Source organism: Lynx rufus, unplaced genomic scaffold (assembly GCF_022079265.1).
Source record: "Lynx rufus isolate CCGP_SWC_20201006 ecotype Redwood Valley unplaced genomic scaffold, mLynRuf1.p SCAF_4, whole genome shotgun sequence".
NCBI lineage: Eukaryota > Metazoa > Chordata > Mammalia > Carnivora > Felidae > Lynx > Lynx rufus.
In genome coordinates this window covers 157,520,903-157,548,774 of record NW_025814856.1, presented here as the reverse complement: position 1 = coordinate 157,548,774, position 27,872 = coordinate 157,520,903, and the positions used below count along the sequence as shown (strand labels likewise).

General features: G+C 50.5%; 1 protein-coding gene and 1 long non-coding RNA gene across 6 annotated transcripts; one reads left to right on the top strand and one right to left on the bottom strand.

Moving 5' to 3' along the window:
- Nucleotides 1-603: 603 nt before the first annotated feature.
- On the bottom strand, nucleotides 604-15,043 carry EPHB6 (EPH receptor B6). 4 transcript variants are annotated; one of them, XM_047095896.1, is made up of 19 exons: nucleotides 14,900-15,041; nucleotides 8,727-8,862; nucleotides 7,888-7,959; nucleotides 7,392-7,591; nucleotides 7,053-7,117; nucleotides 6,114-6,867; nucleotides 5,226-5,381; nucleotides 4,498-4,854; nucleotides 4,255-4,379; nucleotides 3,965-4,127; nucleotides 3,577-3,691; nucleotides 3,277-3,329; nucleotides 2,936-3,055; nucleotides 2,573-2,820; nucleotides 2,130-2,303; nucleotides 1,754-1,903; nucleotides 1,303-1,496; nucleotides 1,027-1,182; nucleotides 604-918 (listed from the first exon to the last, which is right to left on the bottom strand). In XM_047095896.1, exons 4-19 carry the CDS (start codon nucleotides 7,489-7,491, stop codon nucleotides 810-812), a joined length of 3,039 nt encoding a protein of 1,012 aa, XP_046951852.1. In that variant the 5' UTR covers nucleotides 7,492-7,591; nucleotides 7,888-7,959; nucleotides 8,727-8,862; nucleotides 14,900-15,041; the 3' UTR covers nucleotides 604-809. The 4 variants fall into 4 exon arrangements, with proteins under 4 accessions (XP_046951852.1, XP_046951853.1, XP_046951854.1 ...); XM_047095897.1 differs by lacking the exon at nucleotides 8,727-8,862 and having other exon boundaries at nucleotides 2,130-2,300; nucleotides 14,900-15,043; XM_047095898.1 differs by lacking the exon at nucleotides 8,727-8,862 and having other exon boundaries at nucleotides 4,255-4,367; nucleotides 14,900-15,043.
- An 818-nt stretch (nucleotides 15,044-15,861) lies between these two features.
- Nucleotides 15,862-23,356, top strand: LOC124524719 (uncharacterized). Of its 2 annotated transcripts, none has more exons than XR_006965302.1 (3): nucleotides 15,862-16,688; nucleotides 17,181-17,275; nucleotides 21,018-23,356. It is a non-coding gene; the product is annotated as an uncharacterized LOC124524719 (long non-coding RNA). The 2 variants fall into 2 exon arrangements; XR_006965303.1 differs by having other exon boundaries at nucleotides 15,952-16,688; nucleotides 17,173-17,275.
- Nucleotides 23,357-27,872: the final 4,516 nt, after the last annotated feature.

Here is a 27,872-nt window from a genome sequence, read left to right as displayed (position 1 = left end):
AGCTGCTCTCATTTTCCCCGGGGGGGGGGGCATCAACACGCAAAACCCAAACACCTCTCCCCGGTGGGGGAGGAAGGCGGAAGGCACCCCCTCCCCCGCCCCCTTGAGGAATGCAGCTGGGGAATCGCTGCCCCAGGTCCCCACTACTCGTTGGCTCAGGGGGCGAATAGAAAGCAAGGGGGGAGGTGGCCCTCGCCTCACCCCGAGCACAGGGCTGGTGCCAGTGAGGACGAGGCTGCGGGCTCTCCGGCCTTACTGAAGCACTCTGCACTGTCAGAGCAAAGCACTTTAAGGACAGGCTTGCCGCCTCTGCCCCAGGGTCATGGTGGGAAGGGGACAGTCCTTCCCAGGGTGCTCCAGACAGCTGGGTGGGGGGAGGCACGTGGAGAGCAGGAGTGAGGGGGACAGGAACCGCTTTGGGGCGGGGTAAAGCTGCTTGAGTCTTGCCACCTTCTACCTTCCAATAAAGCCGTTCCCTGCTCTGCTTCCTTGCGCATTCGGCTCTGCCGTGTCCCCTTCCGGCAATGGCCCTGCGCTCCTTCTCCGAGGCCTTCCCAGCCCTTCCTCGCAGACTCAGCTCTCACCACACTTCCAACTTGCAAAGTTTCTTCTTTCCCTTTAATGCTGGGGGAGGGCGGAGGAGGGCAGAGGAGGACTGGGGAGCGAAGCGTCCAGGGGGTTGGGTGTAGTGAGGCAGGCGCCTCTCGAGGAGGCCAGGACGGAGACTGGCTCTGGTCTCGCATATCGCTCCTGGGACCTACGGCCGGGGCTGTCCAGGGCATCGCCCACGCACAGCTGGAGCCCAGGCCTCAGACCTCCACTGAGCCCGGCTGCGTCAGGTGCTGCTGAAGGAGTTGGATGTTGTGCAGCAGTTTCTTCTGGTGGCCAGCCAGGGTGATGCCCAGGGCAGGCAGGTCTCTGGTGGGGAAGGAGTGGATCAAGTCTGGGCCCGCTTCTCTACGATCCCAGGCATGACCCCTGGCCTGGGCCCAGAGGAATCCCCACCCCACCTCTCTCCCTGCTTACTCCAGGCCGAGCTGGACCACATCACTGAAGGTGCAGAGGCCAAACTTGGAGAAGTTTTCTTGGTAGCACTCCAGTCCAATGGCCAAAAGCCAGGCCTGGGGTGAGTCCAGAGAAGGAAAGTCCAGGGCCACAGGGTTCAGAAGGGCCTGGGAAGGTCTAAGTGAGGGGAGGTGGGTGTCAAAGTCTCCCCTTCATCTTAGCCCCCTCGCCTCAGTTTGTTTTCAGTTTGTATCTACCCTCCCTGGTTGTCCCAGGCTCCAGCCCCAATCTGCAGACCTGTCCCCAGGGCCACCGTCAGCCTGTAGAGTGTCTGGCTTTCGGATCATCTTGTCAAACGCAGCCACCAGCTGGTCAAAATGGGGCCGCTGGGTACGGTCCTTCTGCCAAGTGTCTAGCATGAGCAGATGTAGTCCAGGAGGACAGCCTGGAGGTGGGGGAAGCCGGAACTCCTGTTCTATTGCATTTAGCACCTGGGGGTTGGAGGAAGACCATGGTGATGAGAAGCTACTGCTAGTGGAAAGGAGTATCTTGTTGATTAGGTCAGTGGGTGGGCTGGGATCAGGCCGAGCATGAAGCTGGAGCGGGGAAGGGACTTAACGATACGGAAGCCAAGAGAACTTCCGGTGTGAGCGGATTAGAGACTAGAGGCTAAGTACCTGAGTCTGTGAGGCTGGTGCATTGGAAGGATGGGGGCGGGGGATCAGCAGTGTCTAGGTCAAGAGCTCACCTCCTGGTCACTCATATCCCAGTAGGGTCGCTCTCCATAACTCATCACTTCCCACATCACTATCCCAAAGCTCCAGACGTCACTGGACGTTGTATGTTTTCCGTGAGCGATGACCTCTGGGGCTGCCCACCGAAGCATACAACTTGGGCCCTGAGGGGTGGGGTTAGAAATAACAGCAGCAATGATCTCAGTGGCCGCATTTATTGAGCGACTGCTATGTGCTCACATGTCTGCCTGGCGTTCTCTCCTGGATGGAGCCCTGGTGAGCCCCATCCCTTCAGACACTGTGATATGCCACGGGTGGGTCAACCCTGGGTCCCAGCTGGGCCTCCAGCGCCCTCTGGAAAAGGCTGAGCCCCCCAGGCAGTGCTCTCACCTGAGGACTGTGGCCAAGACGAGCCACTTTGCACACCAGGTGGCTATTCACCAGCACGCCGTGGGCAGAGAGGGCACGGTGCACGAAGGCGAAGCTGGACAGGTACTGCATGGCTGCGGCCACTCCTCGCTGCATGGCCACCAGCTGCAGGCTGCTGAACTGGCCCTCCCGCTGCTGGGGGGCAGGGGGGCAGAGCTCAGCCTCCAGCAGCGGGGCGGGAAGCCTTGACCTGCTGCACAGCCCAGCAGGTATCAGCATGAGAGGGAGCGGGGATTAAGGAATCAGAAAATGGCCTGGGAACGAAGGATGAAGACCAGCGGGGGTGGGGGAGCAAAGATATAGGGCTCTGTCTCCTGTCTCCGGGACAGCTGAGAATTGTAAACCTGCCCGGACCCCAGGCTTCCCCAGCCGCGCCTCCCGGCCCCCCCCCAGGCTGGACTGACCCTGAGGAAGCTGTCCAGGGGACCCAGCTCCATGAGTTCCGTCAGCACCATGAGGGGCCGGCTCTTGGTGACCACGCCCTCCAGCCGCAGGATGTTGGGGTGCTGGAACTGGCCCAGGACTGCAGCCTGGCCCAGAAAGGTCATCTGGAGGCTCTCGGTGCCTCCAGCCCACAGGGCCTGGATGGCCACAGCCTGTTCCCGCCGTCCCCGGGGCTGCAGGCGGCCCCTGCGTACTTCACCAAAGGAGCCTGGGAGGACAGGGGCAGGTCGGGGAGTATGGAGGAAGGACTGCAGGCTCACGGTGTCCTGCCCCAGTTTGAAGGGATCCCGTCCCTTCCATCCCCTTCCTCTGCCCCTGCACACCTGCCCCAATGACCTCCTCGATCTTGATATACGTGGGATCCACCTCCCTGGTAAACTCCCGGATGGCCTGGCAGGGGTCCTCGTACGTGGAGGGGTCGATATAATACTTCACCCCAAGTCCTGTGGGCAAATGGGGCGTGTCATGAGGGCGCGGTGCAAGGCCAGGCTGCCCGCACACGGTGGGGGGGGGGCGTGCCCTCTTACCTACAAAGGCAGGGTCAAGGGCTTCCCCTCAGCCTCGCGGGAAGCTAGCCTTGCGTGCTGTGCTCAGCCCCCAGCTCTTGGTCTGGGAGCCCCCTCCGCCCCGCCCCGTCCTGGCCCGGCCCCTCCCCACCCCATACCTGGACTGCTGTACTGCTGCAGTTGCTCTGTGTAGCCCGTCCCACGCCGCTTCCTGAGGACAAACCAGAGTCCTGGAATGACTCCCTCCCGTTCTGTCCCCCTTTCAGCCCCCACGCCGGCCACCCTCCGGCCAGGGGTCTGTGATCCCTCCTTCCCACCTGGGCACGGACCCTAAGGGAAGGGGCCGGGTGGCAGGAGGTGGGCGCCAGTGGGGGTTTCTGCGGTGGGCTGCGGGGCTGCAGGACGTGGGGCTGTGCCGCGGGGTGAGCGGTGCTCGGACACGGCCGGAAGGGGCTCACCTCCGGAACACGACAGCCAGCACGGTGATGGCCGCCAGCAGGAGGAAGGCCAAGGCCCCCAGGATGGACCCAATTACCAAGGAGAGTCTCTCTGGCAGCTGGGTGGACAGCTCACCTGAGGAAGCAGCCACCCAGGATCACTCGTGGGTAAGGCCTTCCCTGCACGCACACCTACATACCCCCCACCCCCCCCCCCCCCGTGCACCTGCTCAGACCCACCACAGACCCAAAGGCCAGCCGCTCAGCCATGAGACTATCCTCAGCCTCCTGGCCCACACGATCTCTAGTCTGGAGGGTGCTGGGTGAGGGGTCAAGGCCTGGGGGGCCCCCCGGGCCTCTCCTCACCATTCCCTGGTGCTGCCCCCTCCCCATCCAGGCTTCCTCTCACCTTGAGGCAGCGTCTGGAAATAGACCTTGCCCCCGTAGGGGCCGTGGCCTGCGGCAGTCCGCGCCCGCACCTGGAAGCCATAGATGTGGCCAGGGCTCAGCTGGGTCACGGTGGCCGTGTTGGTCTCGCTGGTCAGGGTGAAGGAGTGGGATTCATCTTCTGCCTGGGGGTGACAGCCGTTCACTCCCTGCTGCCCAGTCTGGCCCCTCAGCCCTGCTCCCACCCCCAGGCTTCCTGGCACCTCTCCCCCGCCCCCGGCCCCACTGTGGGGCACCCCCTCTCCTCCCCACCTGGTCATAGTAGCGGAGCTGATAGTCCAGGATATTCCCGTTAGTCTGGTCTGGCTGTGGCCAGGACACCGTGATGCTGTTGGATGCCCGGCTCACCTGGTGCAATGCAGGGACTGCAGAGGGAACTGGGGTGTGGGGGGTTAGTAGGAGGGTCTCCAGGCCCCCCCCCCCCCCCGGCAGCAGGAGTGGGGGAGGGGGCTGTAAGGAGGCCAGGCCAGGCGTCAGGCAGAGTAAAAGGCTCACCTGCGTGGCTGGTGCTGACATTGATGGCGGCAGCCTGGGGAGGGTCGGGGCTGAGCTCTGACACCCCGTTCACAGCCTGCACCTCCAGGATGTAGGGCACATGTGCCCGGAGCCCCCCAACTAACACTCGGCTTTCAGTCAGGCCCCTCTGGCGGGGGTCGAAGTGCACCTCATCCCTGCAGCGGCGACAGGTGCCCGGGGTGCCCGTGCCAGGCTCCTGGTGGCCTCCGCATTCCTTGCACACGACATTGAAGAGCAGGTCCCCGCGTCCCCCCAGCTCCTGAGGCAGGCGCCAGTGCAGCATGAGCACTGAGCCTTGCACCTCGAACCAAAGCTCCCGGGGAGCCGAAGGCGGGCCTGGGGAGGCCGGCGAGGGTGGGGGCAGCGAGGAGGGCCAGGGAAAGGAGTCGTTGGGGTAGAGGTGGGGGAGGAGGGGTGGGCATGATGGAGGAAGTTAGGAAGCAGGGGACAGCAGGTGGCCCAGAGGGGAGGAGACCAAGAGCATGGGGTGGGGACCAGAAAGCGGAGGTGGGTGGGAGGAGGGGTAGGAGGTGGGCCAGTGCAGATGGAGTCAAGGTGAGAAGGAGGTGTGTAGCAGGGAGGGAGAAAATGAGGGAACAGGAGAAAAGTCACTGCAAATGCACACCAGCCCCATGTGTAGCCCTCGGGCTCCCCTTCTCTGCCGTCCCCAGTCCCATTTCCACCCCCTGGGCTGGTGGGAGACTCACCAGTGCACGGGGCCTCTGGGGGGTCGGAACCGGCCCTGTAGAAGCCCTCAAGGCAGGGGCAAACAGGCGCCGCAGGGTCGGGGGCGTGGCTGCGGGCTGGGCAGGGCAAGCAGGGGGCGTTCCCAGCCGTGGCCTTGTAGGAGCCCTCCGGGCAGGCTGAGGGGCAGAACCGGGTGAGGACTTCAGGCTCACTCCACTCACCGCCTCTGGAGCCCCACGTGCGTCACTCGGGCATCCTCCCAGCCTTCCACTCCCCAGGGAGGTCTCTCCTTTCCTCCTGAGACCTACCCCCCACCCCCTCTTCCCTCTCTCCCTCACTCAGGCAGATTACTTCCACCAGGTGACTGGGGTGGGAACTGCATTTCCTTGGATGGAAAAAGTGAGGTGCAGTGGGGGACTATGGGCGGGACAAGCCCCTGATATAGGTGTCTGGCTCGACCGTGTACCCTCCCTCTGCAGAGGCCTTCCGCAGCCTCTACCCTGCAACAGAAGCATCCCCCTTGGCTGGTACCCACTGCCTTCTCCTACCTGCATCCTGGTCACCTGGCCCTGTGAGGATCACTTCCGAATTACATGGCATATAGGGACAAAGGACCCACCCCAAGATAACCCAGGAGTGTGATCTCCATCACTTCCCAGGCCTGCAGCCCCAGGAGGCTCAGCAATGTGGAAGTCTCCAGAAGGTTCTAGAAATTTGAGATGAGCCTATGACACCACATTTGTGTGCTATAGAAAATAAGTCTGGAGAAAACAAGAGTCCTTTCCTAAAATAGCTTATTCCTGAACTTTCGGAGGACAAAGTAAAGTTTGGGGTATTCAGCAGAGGCGCCCAAAGGTCGGGAGACGGGTGGGGAGATCTTGGGCAAGTGCACAGCGGCAGAATCTCACCTTGGCAGGCCTTGTCTCCGCGGGCGGGCTGGTGCCCTGGCTGGCAGCGGCAGCCCCCAACAGCTACCATCCACTTGCCCTCCCCATTGCAGTGCAGCCTGGGGGGGCTCCCCCCGGCCTGTCCCCCACCTCCATCCTCCTCTGGCTCTGCGTGAGCCACACAGGTGCCCACGGCGGCCACCAGGGAGGCGCCTCCGGCCCCACTGGCCTGCGTCTCAGGGAAGGAGGCGAAGGCGCGGAGAACGGAGGGGCAGGTGTAGGAGAAGAGCTTGACCGCCACTAGGGCCAGGCAGGCCCCTGTGTCCTGGAAGGCCACGTAGAAGCCGCGCTGGGTGAGGGGGCCGAAGCTCCTCTCTTTGACATTCAGCTGCAGCCCGGCCCGCTGCCCAGCGCCGTGCGGGCCCACGGCCCAGGCGGAGGAGGCGGGGAAGCTCTCGTCCGCTGCAATCGTGTCCACCTTGGTCCAGCGTTTGAGGTGCCAGGAGGAAATGCTGTCGGGGCCATCGGGCTCCTCCGCCTGGCGGTAGTAAAGCGTGAAGGTCTCCCGGCAGGTGCCTCCGGCCATGCCCAGGCTGGCACACGCCCGCACGGAGAAGTGGAGTCTGATGTGTGCCCTCTGCGCTCCTCGTCGCTCCACAAAGTGTGTCTGCAGCCAGTTGTCCTGCCCGGTGCCCGGAGGGGCCCCTGCCACATGGCATGCCTCAAAGGTCCGAGTCAGGCGTCGCTGGTCGTCCAGAACGCTCACTTCATCCCACTGTAGGGAGGGCGGCCGGGGAGCCAGTTAGCTGCATGCAGAGCGGGGTAAGAACACGCGGAAGTCCTGTTCCTCTCGGGAGGATGAGTCTTACCCCATTAGTCTCTACCCAGGGCCTCCCTCCCAAGTTCCACACTCTAGGAGCAGGGTGGGGGAGGTGCGCTGGGGTCCGGAATGCCACTCACCCCGCCTGGTGGGTAGGTGAGCCAGCCAATCTCGGATGTCTCTCCAGTGGTGTCCAGAAGCACCTCTGCCCAGAGATAAGAAGGGACACTCAACGGCCAAGCCTCCGGCCGGTGCTGCTAACCCTCACCGCATTCCCATGAGGAAAACAAGAATTCCCCTCCCTGGTCCTTTGGATCCGCCAGCAGGGGCACAGCTGTCTGTCAGGAGCCTTTCTCGGAAACCTTCCCCATCCTTTGCCCCTTCTTGACGTCTTCACTCTTTTCTGCCTTTTCTGAATCTTTCCCGTTTCCCACCCACAGTGGCAGGTAGGGAATTCTCCAGTCTCCCCTCCCTCTTACCTTCCAGAGCCAGAACTGAGGACGCCAGCCCCAGGACCCAGAGACTGCACACCATGCCCGCCACTCCGCTCCCTGACCGGGCGGCCCCCTCAGCAGCCATGGGGCATCTTCAGGGCTCCCACCATTGCCCTGGCCACCACCCTGCTCCCAGGCGGGGCTGCTGCTTTGTAAGACTGGGGGTCTGCTGCCGAACTTGTTTCCTAGGGAGACACATGGGACCAGAAGAGGCAGGTGGCAGGGAACTCCACTGCTACACAGATGGCCCAGACCCCAAAACCTGACTCTGTGTCTTGTCCGATAGCTCTCAAACCACCCCAGCGCCAACCGAGGGGTAAAGGCCTGTAGGAAGCCGACTTTCTCCTGACTCGCGCCAAGTCTGCCATCTTAGAGGGCCATGTGATGGGTCACTCCCTCCCTACTTCCCACAGGTGACCCACCTCTGAGCATTTCTTACGGCCCTCCCTTAGAGCACAGGGTAATTCTGGGCCAGTCTTACCCTTTTCTTCTGGAAGGAGCTATTTCAGTTCTTTCTCTTCATTTCCTCTCCTCTCCTCCTCCTACGGCCACCCTGCGTTGGAAGTCAGAAGATTCTTCTCATTAAAACAAGCAGAGTAGAAAGCTGCTCCTTCCCTAAGGACACACGATTCCCCCTCGCCAGCACCTCCTGACCCACATAAGACCTGGACACTCTAGACATTGCAAAGAGGCAGTGGAGCAAGAGGGAACACAGGAAAGAGCTGTGGGGTATGATGGGAGGGAGGGTGGGGGAACAGACATGAGAAGAACAGAGGCATAAAGATGCCGTCTGAGGAGTGGAGAAGGGGTTGAGCTCTGGGGGACTGGCATGCCTACATCTGTGAACAGAGGTCTCCTGTCCACAAGGGGTACACTTCTATGGCATGCAGAAAAATAAATGTATGCCACATATAGGAAAAAATGCTTCTAGCACGCTCACAATGAGAGGACAGAATGGGGAAACAACAGTGGCATGCCATCTTGTCCTAGGAGATGAAAAATGCCCTGGGTTGAAGGAAATGTGAGAAACAGGCTCTCTAGATTCACGGCGCTTGTAAGTTCAAACTGGTGTTTTCTCTTGGAAGGACACTTGGCAATGTCTAGCTAGCAGCTTCACTTCTGAGAGTTTGTCCTTCAGGTACTGTATCCTTTTTTTTTTTTTTCAACCTTTATTTATTTTTGAGAGAGAGAGAGACAGAGTACAAGCAGGGAAGGAACAGAGAGAGAGGGAGACACAGAATCCGAAGCAGGCTCCAGGCTCTGAGCTGTCAGCACAGAGCCCGACGTGGGGCTCAAACTTGCGAACCGTGAGATAGTGACCTGAGCCGAAGTGGGATGCTCAAGTGACTGAGCCACCCAGGCGCCCCGGTACTCTATCCTTGGATCTGGTTGCACAGAAGTTCAAACACGGATATTTATTGCAGAATTGTTTGGAAGGGAAAAACCTGTAAAGTAACTGTTCATCAAGAGAAAGATGGTTAATAAATTATGGCACAACCTTAAAAAAGAATAAGGACAACAGTTTATGCACTGATTACAAAAATAATTTCTAAGGGTAACTAGTCCATGCAGAATGGTATAAAGTGTGTTCCCAATTGGGAACCTAAAAAGGCCATCCCTGTACAAGCACACCCCCATGGCTCACAAGCACATGACGAGGGGGCATGGCTGCCTCCAGGGTCACGATGAAGACCAGTGGGCTCAGACCTGCCTTTGCTCATTGGTCTAGATATTAGTGGGGACCCATTTCTCTCCTTGTGACTGAGTCTCAAAAGTCTGCAAGTTGCACGGACCAGAGCGGTACATTCCATTTATTTCTGTGAGGAAGAAAATAAGAGGCAGGTTGTTCAAAGCCGTCAAACTGAGAGAGAAAAAAGAAAGCCATTGGAAACTGGAACCTATTTCCTCCAGGACAGTCACGGCCAGGTGATCCACACCATCATTGAAAACTGCACATTTCATAATGAGGTCAAAATCAAACTACTGCACTATTTAACTTCGATAAATAAGAAAGTCATAATTTGATTCCTGCTAATCTAATTTCTCCTGGCAACGCTGGCTGTCTTGCAAGAGGAAGCCTTCAGTGTCACCCCCATGTGGTTGTCATGAAAGGGCACAGCTTTTGCAGCTGTGTGGGCTGGTGCATAATGGGTATCTGCCCATCAGCCACTGAAATTTCCCTGTCATGCCACTAGAACCCTACTTGTGAGATAGAGTTTAACTTAGAGCACATAGCAAGTAAGAAGCATTTCCAAATCACCCGGTTGTACACCTTAAACTTACACGACGGTATACGTCAATGGTCTCTCAATAAACCCAGAAAAAAAAAGGAAGCATTGCCATACGGCAAATGATTCCTGAGAAACAGAGGTTCTTTGCTAATACTGTCCTCAATGCTGCTAGAATCATTCACAGACTAAATGTTTCAAAGAACAGGGAGACCGTGAAGTAAAAAAGCAGGGCCCCACCACCAATGGCTGCTCAGTAAATATCCTGAAGGAACTCATGTTGTGGCTGCATCCCCCAAACTCTCTGTGGCTTAATTTGGAGACATGCTTGTCACACCAAGGCAGACCAGACTCTGTCCAGCGCTATAGGGTCTTTAGGAATGCTGTTATCAAGAACTGAAAATGCCAGCAAAATGTCTTTAAACAAGGAAAGCTATTATATCATTTGCCCAGCAGATATTCTCCAAAATAGCCTCTTTCAGGCAGAAGATGGATGGATTCTGGAATATGTAACAAAGAAAACACTGTAAGCACCGTGTCTTCTTCAACTTATAAGTAGACAACTAATCATGGAGAAGGAATAATAAACACTTTGGATGCATCTCAATGAATTTTTGGTGGGGGGGTGGGGGAGACAACAAGAGGGAAGAGACAGACTGCAGATCATATCAGCTGCGCAATATGGAACATTCTAGAAGATGAGGGATGGCAAAGTATTTGCTTTGATGACCCACAATACAAGCAACACAGTCGCTTGTGGCTACAATAGGGCGTGTATGCACAGCCTCAGCGTGCATCTTAATGACAACATGAAGCTGGCCTGTCTCCAGAGGATCCAGAAAAGAGCAAAAGCAAAAGCAATTAGAGAACACGTTAAAGCCACTCAGCTTCTGTCCTCAAGAGGCATCAGGAGGAAAAGAATTAAATGGAGACATTGCGTGTGGATTGCCACTTTCCAAATTTTGTACAGATTTTTGCCAAGAACAAAGATATTCATTAAAAAATGGTTGAGGGGGCGCCTGGGTGGCGCAGTCGGTTAAGCGTCCGACTTCAGCCAGGTCACGATCTCGCGGTCCGTGAGTTCGAGCCCCGCGTCGGGCTCTGGGCTGATGGCTCAGAGCCTGGAGCCTGTTTCCGATTCTGTGTCTCCCTCTCTCTCTGCCCCTCCCCCGTTCATGCTCTGTCTCTCTCTGTCCCCAAAATAAATAAACGTTGAAAAAAAAATTAAAAAAAAAATAAAAAACGGTTGAGGATCTTCAAGTACCCAGAAGTGTCCCTTGCTGTCCGAAGGGACCTCTTTTCGATGTGGATCTAGAAGACTGAAGGTTATAAATGAGTTCCTTCAGAAAACAAAAACTGGTTGAGTGAGACTAGGAGGTTAGGTCAATTCTCGATTATCCAAAAAAAAGATATATTCAAGTCTTTTCCTTTTTAATATATAAAAAGAACTTGGGTGTATCTCTATGGCAAGAATAAAAATTAGGAAAGAGGAAACTTTAAGATATGGAAGAAACTGCTGTCAGCTAATTCCTACCACCGCAGATTCTTTTGAAAGAAGTTTCAAAGGCAGAAATGTAAGTGACGAGAACACGCGCTCCATCCACCTGCCTGGAATACTAAACAAGCAGGACTTAGAACTTGATTTTCAAAGGTGCCTTCAGTGGCTGAGGACTAGGACATCTTTCCGCATTTAGTCTAGGAGTGTGTCCCAGAAGCAGTCAAGGGCATCCCTGTTGCAACACAGGTGGGGGGGAGGGGGGTGGTGTGAGGGTGGGCCTGCTTTGGGTCCCTCTAACTTCTTGAGCTCGTGAAGGGAACCGGTCCATGTTGAGAAACCCTTTAAGCCATGAAAGAGCAGAAAACTTCTCCCAATCAGGGAAACATTCACATTTCAGATGTGTGTATGGTTTGAAAAACAGAACACCAGAAGCAGCAGAAATGTGGATGGAAAATGGAAGCTCAGAAAAGAAGACTGATTAGACAAAATTTCATATGACAAAAATTGCATTCTATGACTTCACATTTTTTTTCTCAGCTTCTTCTCTACATATATCACTTTACATCTTTTTGCTATAGTAGACACACTGCATCCACAAGCCTGCTACATTTCTTTGGTTTATAAAAATATGACAGTTCGTAGGCATCAGAATTGTGTTTTGTTTCCAGAAACTGGCAAAGATGAAAGATGTGTAGACTCTTAGCTTATAAATCACAGCTTCTGAGTTCTGTTATCTTTAAAAATGAGAGACTTAAAAATACATTAAATGAGTACATCTGTAAGAATTTAAAAAATTAACTGTCCTCGAATTGAAATGTTAAATACGGTAATTTTATGAACAAACTGAGATGGCTTAATACAGTTTATGCACCTCAATCCACAAAATGAGTCTTAAAAACATTAAGTGATATAAACCTTATGAATAAGCTTGAAGGAAGGTATGGCAGAAAATACACTGAGCCATTAAGACTGGTTCCTTCCTGTAGGAGGGAGAAATGAAGGATAGTAGGTGGGGGGTTATTAACTATGTCTTAGGTATATTCCAATGGGTTTCCTTGTTACAACGAGCATATCTCATTTTTACAATTAAAACAGAATCTCATCATGACCATCGAAACAAAAAAAAAAAAGGAAAAGGTTTTCAAAACCCAGACTAACCTAGCGTATGTTTACATGTTATCCTCCCCCCACCCCCTTTTTCTCTCTGGGTTTCAAAATAATCTAGAGATTTTCATCTATGAGAAGAAAGCAGAGAGAAAGAGGCAGTAGGAGTTGGGAATAAATGAGCAAAATAACTTTATCCCTGGATTTTCTTTAAGCTTCTCTCCGAAGAAGTTCAAATTGCCCCACTGACAGTACCGTGCTTCTCTTACTCGGTCCTAGGCAAAGGACTGCAGCTTTCAAGGGGGGACCAAGGCGGCTGGACACTCAGAGCACAAGACAAGGGCATCGTCACTAAGTGAGCCCAGACGGGAACATTCGGAGAGGCAAAGCAGGCTGCGGGGCCCAGCAGGGCAAGGGAGGTCCCAAGGGCAAAGGGGCCATTGGTTAATGTGTAGTGTGACAGGTCCTCACACCTGTTAGCCACAGGGTCAGCGTGGGAGGGGTCAGAAGCACAGTCCCTGTCCTCGTCCTGTTCTGCAGCTGTTAAACGCCCAGGAAATTCCAGGATAATCCTTGCTCAGCTTAATGCCGCTGCCTCTACCCTTTAATCTCCACCTTGGACATGGTCTCAGTCGCTGTCTCTGGGAGCTCTGGCTGCCGGCCTTGAAAAGGATCCCCTCAGCCCTTACAGCGGCATCCAGAGCACATAGTGAGGACGTGGCTGTCCTCTGGTGCTTCTGGCCCCTGCCGCCCTGGTGGGAGAAGCCAGTTTGTGGATTACCTAGCAGAGGAGAGTCCTGTGTCCCTTGAGGCCTCCAGCCTCCAAGAATGTCCCCCAGAGCACGCAGATGCAGACGAGTGTGCCTCCCACTCCCAGGCTGTGGAGCTGGGGGAGGCTTTTAAGATGCAGGCAGTGTCTGGGAGTGGCAGACAGCCACTTAGACTGAGCCACTCTGGCTGTGCACGGACCACGGACACACGCACGGCTTTGGAAAAGGGCGGAAGGGAGGATGTTGGTGCTGTCAGTACGTGTCCGCGGGAGATGAGTACATGGGAGAGTGTAGAAGTCCCCAAGAGCCAGGACCAGTGCCCGTGGGAGCAAGTGCGAGAGCGTGTGAGGCAATGTGTGTGAGGCGAGATGGGTGCAGGGCAGCACGCGTGCTGGGAGGAGTGCGTGTGCGTGTGTGTGCGTGTGTGTGTGAGCATGCACATCAGAGCAGATCCAGAGTGCTCCTCATACTGATGCCCACGAGCCCTTCTCCTCACCCTGGGTCCGTCCCCACTCTACCCCCAGTGGGCCTGTCGACTGCTCTCTACCCCAGGAGTCGCTGCTGCCGAAACATCTGGGCTGGGAGAGTGCGAGCTGAACAGGAAAGAAGAGAAAGGGAAACCAAGGCTGCCTCAACTCCCTAACCCCGCCAACCTGCCTCCACCTAGTGGGAGGGAGTGCGGCGGGACATGGGACCTGGGGCCTAGCTCAGGAGAAGGTGAGGAGCTGGAAAAGCGGCCGGCAGAGAAGAGGAATGTTCCAGCCCTTCACATGCTCAGACTGCTGGTGCCTGTTGCTCCTAGGCACTCTGGTGACATAATCGTCACTGCCAGCCATCTTCTTGAGCCCTGAATGAACCAACAGACTCCCAAGGAGTCCCCTCTCTAGGCCACTAGGTAGGTACACAGAAGCCCCCACCCTCGCCTTCCTGCAAGGAAAAAGGGCCACTGCTCTGGAAGAACCAAGCAGCCCCTCAGAACAGCACCCGCAACAAACGACAAGTCCCAATCAGGCAATGCCCATTACCTGGACATCTCCCCGCACTGCCAACAGTTCCACAGCACCTTCCCACCCAGCCAGCATCTCCCCTTCTAGAACCTGAGTCAAGTTCTCCTGGCGGGTGGAGGGCCTGGCCCCGGTTTAACTTATTGGGAACAGGCCCAGCCGCTTCTCTCCACCGGCACCGCCAGGGACATTACAACATCAGCTATGCTGGGCCCAGGCCAGCTCCCCCAGGGATGGGAGGAGCGAGGGTGCCAGACAGCCAAGATTGGAGGGTGGGGGTGGGGGGCAGGTAGGGCCAAGCACCCAGATGCAAAGCGAGGGGGTGGAGCTGGGGCAGAAGCAAGCAGCAGACTTTGGTTGCAACTTGGGGGTTACGGGCCGGGGAGCACGAACGGAGCCTTCTCTCCGCTCCACGGCTTAGGGGTGGGAATGGGGGTGGGGGAGCCGGGGGCAGGCGTGGGATCAACGTCCTCGCCCCTCCCAGCTCCGTGGGGATTGGAGAGATGCCACGGGAGTCAGAAGGGTGGGCGATCCTCTTCGGAACGCTGGGGGCCCGGCTTGGCGAGGACCCCTACGTCAGGACCCCCAAGCCAGAGCCAGAGCAGCGCCTCGGGAGACACAGTGGGGGATCGCAGCAGCGAGGGTGACAGTGGTGTCAGTGATGGCTGGTCAGAGGTCGGGCAGCCAGCGTGGACAGTTTCGCACCCCTCACGAACCCACCTTCGCCTTGGGGAAGGACACTCAGCACTCCCCCAGGGGGCCCCCCAGGATCTGCAGAGGCCCGGTCTGGAGGGCCCCTCTACTTTTGCAAACCTGGACGCCTCTGTCCCCAGGCACACCGCCCCCCCCACCCCACCCCCTCAACGCCGCCTGGCACCCCGGGGCTCACCTTCCGCCGGCCGCAGGCTCCGCAGGTCTGCGCCCCCCACCCTCCGAGGCCCCGCGGTGGAGCCGCGGCGCCCGCGTCTCCGCTCGGGTGCGGGGACCCCGCTGCCCGCGGCCCGGGTCCGCTCGCCGCCGCGCGTCTCCGGGGTTCCGGGGCGGCCGGGGGGCGGTGGCCGGCGGCGGGGGCTGCTCTGGAGGCGGGGCGCCCGGGGATCGCGCGGGGCCCGCGTCGCGCTGGCCGTCGCCGCGCTCGGTCGCGGGTCCCGCCGCCCGCTGCTCGGCTCTGGAGCGGCGGCAGGGGCGAGCGCAGCCCGGCCCGCCCCCTCCGCGTCCCTCCCAGCCCGGCCCGCCCCTCTCCGGCCCCTGCGGCCGCCCTCCTTCTCCCCTCTTCCGGGGAGCCGAGCCCGCCCTCCCGGCCTGGGCGGCGATGCGCGGGGGAGAGCGGGGTGGAGGCGCGGGGCTCGCCCTGGGCCCGCCTGAGCGCCGGGCGGGGGCGCCTCCTCCTCCCGGCCGCGCGCGGCGGGGGGACCGGGGCGCCGGGGGAGGCGCGCGCGAGGGGCCCGGAGGGCGCGGGCGGCGGGCCGAGGTGTTTAGACCCCCGGGCCGGGCGCGGGCTCGGGTCCCCGGGAGCGAAGCGCACGGGCGGCCGGCCGACGCCCGGGGCACCGCGGGGCACGGCGGGGCAGGGCAGGGCAGCGCGGCAGCCGGCCCGAACGCCCGCGCCCTCTCCCCACCCCTGCTTTTCGGCTTCAACTCTAGGAACTAAACCCGCTGTTTTAGTTCCTCCTCAGGTTTAAACTAAGGTGGGCGTGAGCTGCGAAGAAGAGAAAGAAGGAAAAGAAGGGGGTGGAGGGAAAGACAAACTGAGAAATCTCGGAGGGTACGGGGGTGGGGTGGGGATGGGTAGGCAGTAGTGGAGCGGTGGCGGGGGTGGGGGGGCTATCTGGGTTACGAAAGTGTCTGTGATCTCGCCTTAAACTCTTCCGCCTCTTCGTGACCCTGGATCTTGGTCAACGTTGGGGCTGCTGACTCCACCCTCCCCAAAGGGCTGGGAAGCCTGGGTCTGAAAGGGGAAGTCCAGATGTAGGTGCCTGGCTTTGCATTGCCCGGGCAAGTCGTGCACCCCTGGGTGGCTCCACCTCTGCCCGCTCCCCAGGGAGAACCTACCCACGGGGATCTGAGGCGTTGGGAGGTGCCTGGAAGGTTGGAGGAACCGAGGGGGCGCCGCGAGGAAAAATGTTTCCGCCCACCCCGAGCCTCTCCTCCGACCGGGGACAGGATTTGGGGGGTCTATTGTTCCGGTCCTACAGCGCTGAGCCGGGGCTTTCCCACGAAGTGCTGCTACCACCTGCTGGTTCTTTCAAGGAACACAGGCGACTGGTGGAAGTCCCTCTGGCCTTTCCCCCCTCCTCCCCGTATCACCGGGTGGCATCTCAGTTCTCCCACTTACTTACTTCGTTTACCCAAGACGAGGGAAAGCGCTAGCTAGCTGCAAACGGGCTGATCACAAAAGTGGTACTTAAGGAGCATTCAGAAACCGAGGAAAATTGTGAAAGAGATCTGTGAGCCAACAAGCACAATAAAGGAAACAATGCAACTCATTAGAAGGCACCTGGGAGAAACAAACCGGCTTTAATGAATTGGCTGGATGAGTGATGGAAACTGAAAGGCGACTGAACTAGTCCCCACTTGGCAAGGGGGTTGTTCTCTCTCGATATCTGCAGTCAATTAATAAGCCTAATGATGTTGAATGATTCTGCATTTGGGCAGCTTCGATAAGTCCGCTTGCACCGGTGAGCCTCACCAGATCTTGTTTCTTCCCCTTGCTCTGAAATTCAGTTGGTAGAGAGCTGCTTTCATTTCCTTTCCAAACCAGGCATCTCCGAGGCCTGGAAACACTTTTGAGAAGAAACCTGAATTTACATTGTATGTGATATTATATAACTCATTATCCTAGTTACAGTAACAACATGACTGCCAGAAAGCTCTGGGTGCAGTGGAAACTTTCGTTTTTTTCTTTAAAGCGCACGATTAAATTATGTTAAAAGCAGCAACAAAACAAAAACAGAAGTTACTTTATAAAACCCAGAAATTCCAGTAGTGATTTGCAATGCATGGTATATGCTGACAGCATAGTAAAAATATCTGTTCTTTTCTATTGCCTGATGTATCCCATTGTTAACACTGCCCATTAGGTGCCTATGATCTGAAATTAAGTTTTTGTTGTGCGAGGCTTATGTAATGAGCATTTTTTCTCTTGTTGATAACATTTGCGAGGGGTCCAGTCTTCAGAGAAAGCACCCTTGTACTCTGCAAGCAAAGAGGTGATTCCGATTGGCCCTGTATCATCATCTCCTGTGTGTTAAACCACGTTGTAAAGGTAGGTGGAGAGCACAGAATGTATTGTTAAGTTATGCTGCCACCTGCAGCTATTAAAAAGCAACGTAATGAATCTCTTTTTAAAGTTGAACATAAATCTTTGCCATAATTTGTTCAGTGCCTGGCACACATTGGGTGCTCCGAAGTGTTTTAGAATAAGTGAATCAAACATAACAGTATTTAAACTTGTTCTGCACTGGGGGGCAGGACCTAATAACGTTTGTGGCTCACAGAATTCATTATCTTGGGACACAGCCCTCTATCATGTAAATCTGGAGCCAGATTACAAAACTCCAGGTGGCTTGGGATGGATCTTTGATTCTGCCTCTTTTCTTTTTCTGTTTTTGCCTCCTTCTCAGGCTTTCAGTACCCAAGGATGCTCAATTTCTTCCTTCTTCCTTATTTCCCTTTAGGATGATGGATGCAGCCTATGTTATTACAGAGAGCTTTATAAGTAACTTCTGGGATAAGCATTCTAGTAAAAATCAATAAAGGAATTTGCAGAGCCCCCAGATCTCTCATACCAAGACATTAGTTATTTAGTTACGGTTCCAGATACACAAACTTACAGGGGCCCAGTCACTTCCCTGACCTGTCTGGAGGTCCTGTGGCTTTTTTTAAAAAATTTTTTTAATGTTCATTTATTTTTGAGAGAGAGAGAGAGAGAGAGAGACAGAGTGCGAGCAGGGGAGGGACAGAGAGAGGAAGACACAGAATCTGAAGCAGACTCCAGGCTCTGAGCTGTCAGCACAGAGCCCGATGTGGGCTCGAACCCACGAACTGTTAGATCATGACCTGAGCCGAAGTGAGATGCTTAACCGACTGAGCCACCCAGGCAGGTGCCCCAAGGTCCTGTGGCTTCTAAATACAGTCTTATTTGCCAAAAGCTGGTGTCTGGTCTCTAAATATTGTGCCCCATAAAAATGCCAAGTGCCCATTTATACAACTCATACTTTTTCTCCCCATTCAGAAATTTCTAGAGTGTCCTAGAGTTTTCCTACAGTACAGGTTTATTTGAAGGACAAACCCAGTTTGCAACTGACTTTTAGACCAATGGTGATTGATATCCTGGATGCTCACTGAAAGTGAATGATCTTCAAAGTTTCCCCATGAGAGCCTTACACTATGACATTACTTTAACCAAGCAATAATCAAAAGACATTCAGAAGTATCAGTGCGCAGAGAGAAAAAGGAGGGCTCTTGTCTCACAACAGAATGTTTTCTCACTTAGAGACTGACTTCAGCTGCATGACACGGCAGCAGTGTTGCACAGAACAAGTGCAAAGTCGCAAGGCGGTGGTTTAAACAAATGGAGTGATTCAGGAATACGGGGGCAGCTCCTGGTCAGCAAGACTTAGGCTCCTGCCTTCCATCTTTCAGGCGATGCCTCGTTCTCCGGGTTCTCAGCATGTCAGCACTGCTCCAGCTATAATGCCTGTGAGCTCTGGTCAAGAAGAGGATGTACCCAGAACCAAGAGCAGAGCTTTGGCTGCGTTAGCACCTTTAAAGAACCTTTCCGGAAGGCCCACCCGCTGACCTGTCCTTGTATGTTATTGGCCGGGGTTGTGTTGCATGACCACCCCTACCTGAAAGGGACAGGGAAGTGTGTGCTTCACCAAATAAAACTCAAGTTCTGTTTGTGAGAGAGGAAGAGAGAAGTTTAGGCGACCAGCAGCCTCTGCTACGAATGAGCAAAGATGATCACAGTTTCATACGATTTCCTGCAATCTGTGAAGACAGAAGCTTTTTGTAGGACATCCTTGCTGGTATTTTCCCTCCAGTCCATCATCCTCAATACGTATTTTAAGTGCTCCAAGGTGATTCCTAGGAAAGTTACTGTAGTGAATGGAAATGCTAAGAGCTTCCTATCACTAAAATAATTATGACCTCATCTCAAAAGAAAAATAACAAATCCTCCGCAGTTACTCATAGAAACAATCAGAGTTGCAAGCATTACGCATTTTAATAAGAATTCGGGCAGCCCCCACTGGCAGGACAGGGTTGATGCGGGCTCCTCTCGCCACACTGCGTCTTCTCTTTGTCAGCTTGGTCTTCGTTCTTCAGATCCAGACAGGATGTGAGGCACGACATGATGCCCCAGATGGAGCAAATGATGCCTACTCTGCTCTTCCAGTCAAATGCAGTCTTGTCCTCTCGCTCCAGTCCCAGATAGCGTTCTCTGAAAACACCCTCACGACCCCACACAGGAAAAGTGGCCTGTGTTCCTGCAAGATCTGCCTCCAGCTCTAGACGGACATCTAGAAACAGCATCTTCTGTTTCCCGGGCTGCTGGGTGTTTCCTGGGCTTAGCTGACAGCTCTCTATCTCTGCATTTATCCGGGATTCTGGAATCTCTCACATCAGACCTTGAAGCACCAACAAAGGGAACAAGTCGCTACCAAGAATGAGTCAACAGCACCATCCACAAGACTTGAGCCCTTTCAAACATATGAGGCAAAGTTGAAAAGGAAGAGCAGTGTCAGGTTTTAAAGAACAAGTCTTCCCCTTATATTCATACCGAGTTGAGAACAGATCCGAAAACTATTTTAAAAGGTTGGAATAAAAAGGGAGTGAGGGAAGAAAAAAAAAAAAGGAAAGCACAATAACCAAAATAAAATCTTAGTCATGCAGAAAGAAAGAAATGACAAAACTCTGGGGAAAACAAACCGGTGAAATATAACCTGTGAAGCTGGAAGGCTCAAGATATGAGACCTAAATTAATTATTTTTTAAATAACAGAGAAGGCAAAAGGTTTGGAAAATACAGTAGGAAACCCTAACCTTCAAGTGATAGTTCTGGGGGCGCCTGGGTGACTCAGTCGATTAAGTGTCTGACTCTTGATCTTGGGTCAGGTCATGACCTCGCAGTTCGTGGGATCGAGCCACACGTTGGGCTCCACGCTGACAGCGTGGAGCCTGCTTGGGATTCTCTCTCCCTCTCTCTTCCCCTGCCTTGCTCATTCTCTCTCTCTCCTCCCCCCTCAAAAATAAATAAATAAACTTTAAAAATAACAATAATTCTGGAATGGGAAAGATCAAACACACAAGACAGAAAGAAAGTACAAAATTAACACAATTTATTTTAACATCTGGCACATATTAAGTACTTTACAAATATTTATCAAATAGTTGAATTAAGGGGCGCCTGGGTGGCTCAGTCCATTAAGCATCCGACTTCGACTCCGGTCATGTTCTCATGGTTTGTGGGTTCGAGCCCCACATTGGGCTCTGTGCTGACAACTCAGACTCTGGAGCCTGCTTCAGATTCTGTGTCTCCCTTTCTCTCTGCCGCTCTCCTGCTCACACTCTGTCTCTGTCTTTGTCTCTCTCTCTCTCTCTCTCAAAAATAAACATTAAAAAATTAAACATAGTTGAATTAAAAAAATCATGAGACTGAAAATTCGGAGATTTTGCTATTTTCTAAGCACAGCTGATAAGCAAAATCAATGCCAATATACATTCTGGAGAAAGTTTTCCAGTTAATGCCTTGTAAGTTTACACACACACACACACACACACACAATTTGTATTTAACAATAGTTAAAATCAAGATCCTTTCATATTTTTTCTCTGGGGCATTGATTAATGGGAAGGTAGTAGGATCACATCTTCAGAGCTTTCAGAAGAAAAGTGTAAAACACTTGATGAGTTTCTCAAAAGCCGTTCTCAGCCCTTCTCCTTAGCTCCCCTCAATGTTGAGGTGAGGGCCTAAATAACTGCCCTCCTGGTCTTTCTTTCAATTAGGGGTGGATGCCAGGCCTGACTCTGGTTCTTGAGAAGAAAACAGACTTCTGCTGGCAGCACTTGTGAGAACGCTTTTGGCTTTCTATGAAGAGACACAGATTTGGCTGATGTGGCTTTCTCCTTTGTCGCCTCTTGAAATCTTCTGTTGGACGTTGTATTGGTCTCCTATCAATGCCATAAAAAAAACTTAGTGGCTGAAAACCACACAAATGTATTATCTTACAGTTCTAAATTTGGGTCAGAAGTCCAAAATGGGTCTGAACTGGGTTAAGGAAAACAAACAAACAAACAAACAAAACAAAACAAACCCTCAAAGTATAGGAGGGCTGTGTTCCTTGTCTAGGCTCTAGGGAGAATCTTTCCTTGCCTTTTGTAGAGCAACTTCTGGGGCCACTGCATTCCTTAACTCATGGTCTTTATCCTCAAAGCCAGTAACATCGGCTGAATTCTTTTGCTGACTCTCTTCCGTCTCCCTCTTCCACTCATGATTATAGTGGGTCCACCCAGATAATCCAGGATCATCTCTGTATCTCAAAGTCAGGCGATTAGCAACCTTAATTCTATCTGCAAACCTAATTCCCTTTTGCTTTGTAAACTAACATAACATCCTAATTCCAAGGATTCCGATGTGGATTTTTAGGGGACCTCCCATTATTCTGCCTACCACAGACATGATGGCTGGAGCTTCAGCATCCCTATTAGCAACTGGGCCAAAGCCAGAAACTATGTACTCTTTTTTGTTGTTGTTACATGAGAAAAAAAAAACAAAAAAAAAACATCTGCAATTGTGGTTTTTGTTACCTGTAGCTTCATACCTCTCTACTGGGTAAGGACTCACACATTATATCCCCAGCCAAAGGTTTATTCTTTTTAAACATCAAGCCGGGGTCATTCTCAGATCTGCAAATTCTTGGAACACTTACCACTCAAGACTGTTTTCTAGTAAGGCACACAACAAATGTACTCTGAATAATCAAGAAATGAATAAGGAATTGCATTCTTCATTAGGGAGGTTGTGATTGAGAAAAAGTGGTTGTAATCAGTGAAACTATCTAAAATTGTAGGATAAGTAAAATACAAAACAAAATATAAACCTGCAAAACACTAATAACAGGAAAATTAAGTAATTGAGGGTAATTATGGCAACAAAAGTAAAATGCTCAATGTAAACATAAAAAGAAAGTCTTTCTTTTTTTTAAAGGAGATTTTAAACTCCAGATTAGCAGCACGCAAAATATGAAAGAGAAATGACAAAGGTAGAGATGTCATCGGTGTTAATTTCCTTCATGCCCATCAAAGGAAGTCAAGAGCTATTGTTGGCATAATTAGGCAAAAATAACTTTAATGTTTTAAGATAATCATGTAAGATTATCTTTAAAATAGAGTGTTAAGGCTGCAAACCGTAGACAAAAGCTAAAAGCAAATGGACATATTTCATTCATCTAAGAAAATATAGATAAAAGATAACAAGGAAGCATTGAAATACAGAAAGGATAATTAAAGTGACAGATGTCAAACCTAGTACAATAGCCTAATAAGCATAATATTCTAGAACTATTTCTATGGTAAGTCAGTGGAATAAGCACATTATGAATTTTCTTCATGTAGTAAGCAACAGAAAATCTCTTCCAATTTTATAATATAATTAAATGAGCTATTGTCTTTTCCATGTCTGGAAATATTTATATAAGTGAGACAGTATTTGGGGGAACTTGACCCTTTAATTTCTCAAATGAAAATGGAATTGTCAGTGGTGGTACAAAATAATACTGTTAGCATTGAATATATAATTTTGAAATATTTAAACCATGGAATTAAAATACACATACACATACACACAATTGGAAGAAGAAAATTGCCATCCTTTCCCTGTTCCCCACCTCCCTTCCACCTTTCTCCTCTCTTATCCCGCACCCTCCTAACCCAAGGAATGATAGGAAGATGATGTTGACTTGTCTACAAAATTGATTAGGCTTTTATAAGCAGTAACTTACAGGCTTCATCTGAGTCTTTGTGTAGCTAAAGTAGCAATCACGTAAGGAGATAAAACTTAGAGATGAGATCTCTTTTTATTTATTATAAACCCAAGAGGATACAGTGTGAGATGGGAGATGATTTTTTTAAATCATGGTATATTAACATTCAGATTCAAACAAAATATAGCTTAAAGACTTTAATCACTTGAAATTAAAATATGAAATTGTTTATTTCCATATTGGAAGATAGAGTAAATTTCTTAACCGGATTATATTCATTCATTCCATTCAAAGTAGATTAATGACACAGAGATATTTGATACATAAAATGTTAAACAAAACTAGTGTAGGGGCGCCTGGGTGGCTCAGTTGGTTAAGCATCCGACTTCGGCTCAGGTCATGATCTTGTGGTCTGTGGGTTCAAGCCCTGTGTCAGGCTCTGTCCTGACAGCTCAGGGCCTGGAGCCTGCTTGGGATTCTGTGTCTCTTTCTCTCTCTGTGCCCCTCCCCTGCCTGCATTCTGTTTCTTGCTCTCTCAAAAATAAATAAACATCAAAAAAAAATTTTTTTAAACAAACATTAAAAAAATCATCCTTAAAAAAAAACTAGTGTAAATTACAGAAATTTCCCATATTAACTCTTATTAAATCTCTACTGACAATACTAACTGCCCCCTTCTTCCCTCCCACAAATCTTTTTATTGCCTCAAAGCAGCTTTGCTAACACTGTCCTCCATAACAGAGTAATTACTAATTTTATTACGGGCAAGGTGGGCTTCCCTAATTGTTAGGTAATTAGATTTTTCCTCCTTGTAATTTTGTTCTGTACTATCTATGGGAATTAATGTTTGGCCTTGTGAGCTGTGCTTTTCTGAATCACTCCAACCTGTTGGATACTAGAAGAAAAAAGTGGCATGTTAATGACTCGTGTTGGTTGTAAGATGAGGAAGGAGAACGGATTTAGTGCCACCCTGTATTATTCTCTCAGAGACCCCAGAGTAAATAACTCAGGATTTCCCCCAGAAGAAATTTTAAATACCAGATTAACTTAATGTAATATGTGTAAGAGGAATGGAAAAATGAGATATTAATGTTTACGTTTCTTGAGAAGAAAATCATACTTTTGCTCAAACTAATCTTTCTACCTAGAGGGATTTTCTCTCTTTGTCATCTAGTTCCCTCCTGTTGATTCTTAAAATCTCATCTCAGAGCCCAGAAATAAATCCTCACAAATATGGTCAACTGATTTTCAACAAGTGTGTCAAGACCATTGGATGAGGAAAGGACAATCTTTTCGACAAACACAGTACTGGAAAAACTGAATATCTACTTGCCAAAGACTGAAGTTGGACCCTTACCTTACATTAGATACAAAAACTAATTCAAAATGGGTCAAAGACCTAACGTAGAAGCTAAAACTATAAAAATCTTAAGAAAACAAAAGGGAAAATCCATGACATTGGATTTGGCAATGATTTCATAGACATGACACCAAAACCATAGGAATCAAAAGAAAAAACAGATACACTGGACTTCGTCAAAAGTAAGAACATTTGTTCCCCAAAGAAGAGATATGGCCAATACAGATGACGAATAAGCACATGAAAAGACACTCAACATCATTTGTCAATTAGGGAAATGTGAATCAAAACCCCAATGAGATACCACTTCACACGTGCTAGGATGGCTATAATTAACAAAATGGACAACAACAAGTGTTGGTGAGGATGTGGAAAGATTGGAACTCGTGGATCACTGATGAAAATGTCAAATAGTGCAACAACGATGGAAAACATTTTGATGGTTTTCTAAAAAGTTAAACAAAGAACTACCACCTCACCCAGCAAGTTCATTCCTACGTATATACCCAAAATAATTGAAAGCAGGGACTAGAACAGATATTTGTACATCATGTTCATAGCAGCACTATTCACAATAGTCAGAAGATGGGAGCAACCCAAGCATCTATCGATGAATGGAGAGACAAAAATTGGTGTATACACATAACGGAACATTATTCAACCAGAAAAAGGAGCCACATTTCAATATATGCTACAAGGCTGACCTTGAAAATTTTAATTAAAATATGACTTGTTGAAATAAGCCAGATACAAAAAGACAAATAGCTTATGATTCTAGCTTTTAAAAATTTTTTATTCATTTTTGAGAGAGAGAGAGAGAGAGCGCGTGAGCACAATTGGGGGAGGGGCAGAGAGAGAGGGAGACACAGAGTCTGAAGCAGGCTCCAGGCTCTGAGCTGTCAGCACAGAGCTCGACACAGGGCTCAAACCCACGAGCTGTGAGATCATGACCTGAGCTGAAGTCGGACGCTTAACTCACTGAACCACCCAGGTGCCCATGTATAATTCTAGTTTTATAAGGTATCTAGAACAGACAAATTCATAGACGCAGAAAAATAGAATAGAGACTACCAGGGGCTGGGAGAAAGCAAGGAACGGTTATTATTTTTTTAAAAAAATTTTTTTTTTCAACGTTTATTTATTTTTGGGACAGAGAGAGACAGAGCATGAACGGGGGAGGGGCAGAGAGAGAGGGAGACACAGAATTGGAAACAGGCTCCAGGCTCCGAGCCATCAGCCCAGAGCCTGACGCGGGGCTCGAACTCCCGGACCGCGAGATCGTGACCTGGCTGAAGTCGGACGCTTAACCGACTGCGCCACCCAGGCGCCCCAGGAACGGTTATTATTTAATAGGTACAGAGTTTGTGTTGGGAGAGATGAAAAAAATTTGGATATAGATAGTGGTGATAATCACACAGCATTGGGAATGTATTTAATGCCACCAAACTGTGCTTCAAATGATAAACATTAAGTTGTATATATTTTACTACAATAAAAAAACCCACCTCAGCTCACAGATTGCTGTTTCAGGAAAACCTGAAATCCTATTAAAGTCACTCATAGAGTCTATGCTTTACTCTCATCACATTTACTCTGGTTTGTAAATATGTATTTACTTGTGCAGTTTTTGAGAAGCTCTTTCTCTCCCCCAGGACTGTGTGCTCCATAATGATTTCCACATCAGACTCCGTTGCTTTTCTCCCGACAATGTCTAGCCCATTGGAATAATTCGGTATAAAAGCTGCTATTGGGTCAATTTTTCTAGTATTAAAGAAGGGCATTAAAATACAATCTTTTCTATTTTACACACATTGCAAATATTTAAATCTTTTGTAGCCATGACATTTGTGAAGTTGACTAAGTTTAATAGGTCATATAAAAATATAATTTAGCAAACATGGCATGATGAGGCCACACTCAAACACAGATAGAGAAACAGTCTAATTATTCTATTGTTACATCACATAATTACCCATGATTAAATTATAGATTGTAGAAGGGATAATTATTCCTAATGGCTTCCAAGAGCCATCATTTTCTTTCATTTGAATCTGGTAGGAATTGAGGGAGGTAGCTGTCCAGCAAAAGGCATAGCAACACATTCGGATTTTCGGTAATTCATTCTGCAGACGAATAACCATGGCCAAGGAAGTTTCCTCTGAGAGTTGATGTGTCTTGGGATGGATTTCAAATACACTAGCAGAGTAGGAAGTATTACAGACTTTTATATCTAATGATCTACAATAGCTTTTGACACAATTGCTGATAGTTCAAGGGATGAACAACAAAAAAAGAGTAAGGCTTTCTCCTATCTTACTTTTTTTTCATTTCTTGTTTGACTAGAAAATTTAAGATTTTAGGATAGCTTCCTCGGTGAATGCCTTAGATTCTGAACACCCAGAAGAATGTTGACAAAATGTTCTTCTGTCAGCATATTTACGAAGCAATTCTCCTTCCAAACACCCTTTTTCTTTCTCCTTCCTTCCTTCCTTCCTTCCTTCCTTCCTTCCTTCCCTCTTTCTTCTTCTTTCTTTCTTTCTTTCTTTCTTTCTTTCTTTCTTTCTTTCTTCTTTCCCTTTCTCTCTTCTTTCTTTCTTTCTTTCTTTCTTTCTTTCTTTCTTTCTTTCTTTCTTCTTTGTCCTAGTGATAGTGCTACTTACAATGGGGAATTTCTGTAGTTTACACTAATTAAATTGAAGTGATTTTACCATGTGTCTATTCATAATCGATCTGCTTTGTTAGTGATAAGTGTATTCTCCGGTTATGTCCCTTAGTCTGTTTTCCCAAATGAAAACATTTTCCTGCCTTTGTAAATAAATGATTAAGGCCTTTAAGACTGTTTTTGTTGAGACTGATAAGTTTGTGTATGATTATGATGTGTGCCTTTCTCTGTGATCTAGGGTTTTTCCATCTGCTAAATGCCATTGAATAATTTCAAAAAAAGGCTGCTAAGAAACTGGTTGGCAGAGAGACAACATTCAAGCGATAGAAGTTAGTATAATATGATAGAGAATATTTTTGGTTTTTCCCTCTTAGCAGCTGCTTTGAATAGTCTCCTTGGGGAAGGTTGTTTTGTTTTGTTTGAAGGAAATGTGTTGGTGAGCTGTGGCGGTGGGGGGAAGGGGTGATTGCAGTGTGCAGGATCCTATCCTGCAGGATGCTTCTGTTAACCCAGTGCTAGTGGGGTTGACTGTTATCCCTGACTTTTTTTTTTTTTTTGGCTGAGTATTGTATGCATATGTAAATTTGGATATAGGGGCCAGTGAGCCGGGCTGAACTGTTTTACATAATAGAGGGATGGGTGCTTAGGGGTTTGTGTTTAATTATTTTTCAAACAGCAATTGGAAGGAAATTTCCAGACATCAAGGGAAAAAAGCACAGTCAAGGGGAAGGGCAGTCAAGGGGATCAAACTTCCTTTCTTCTCAGTAAAAGGTATTGGTCGAAGGAGATGTGGTTGTCAGCCCTACTAATCAGGGCTGCTGGCTTCCTCAGTGGCTGGTGGGTAATGATTACAGAGA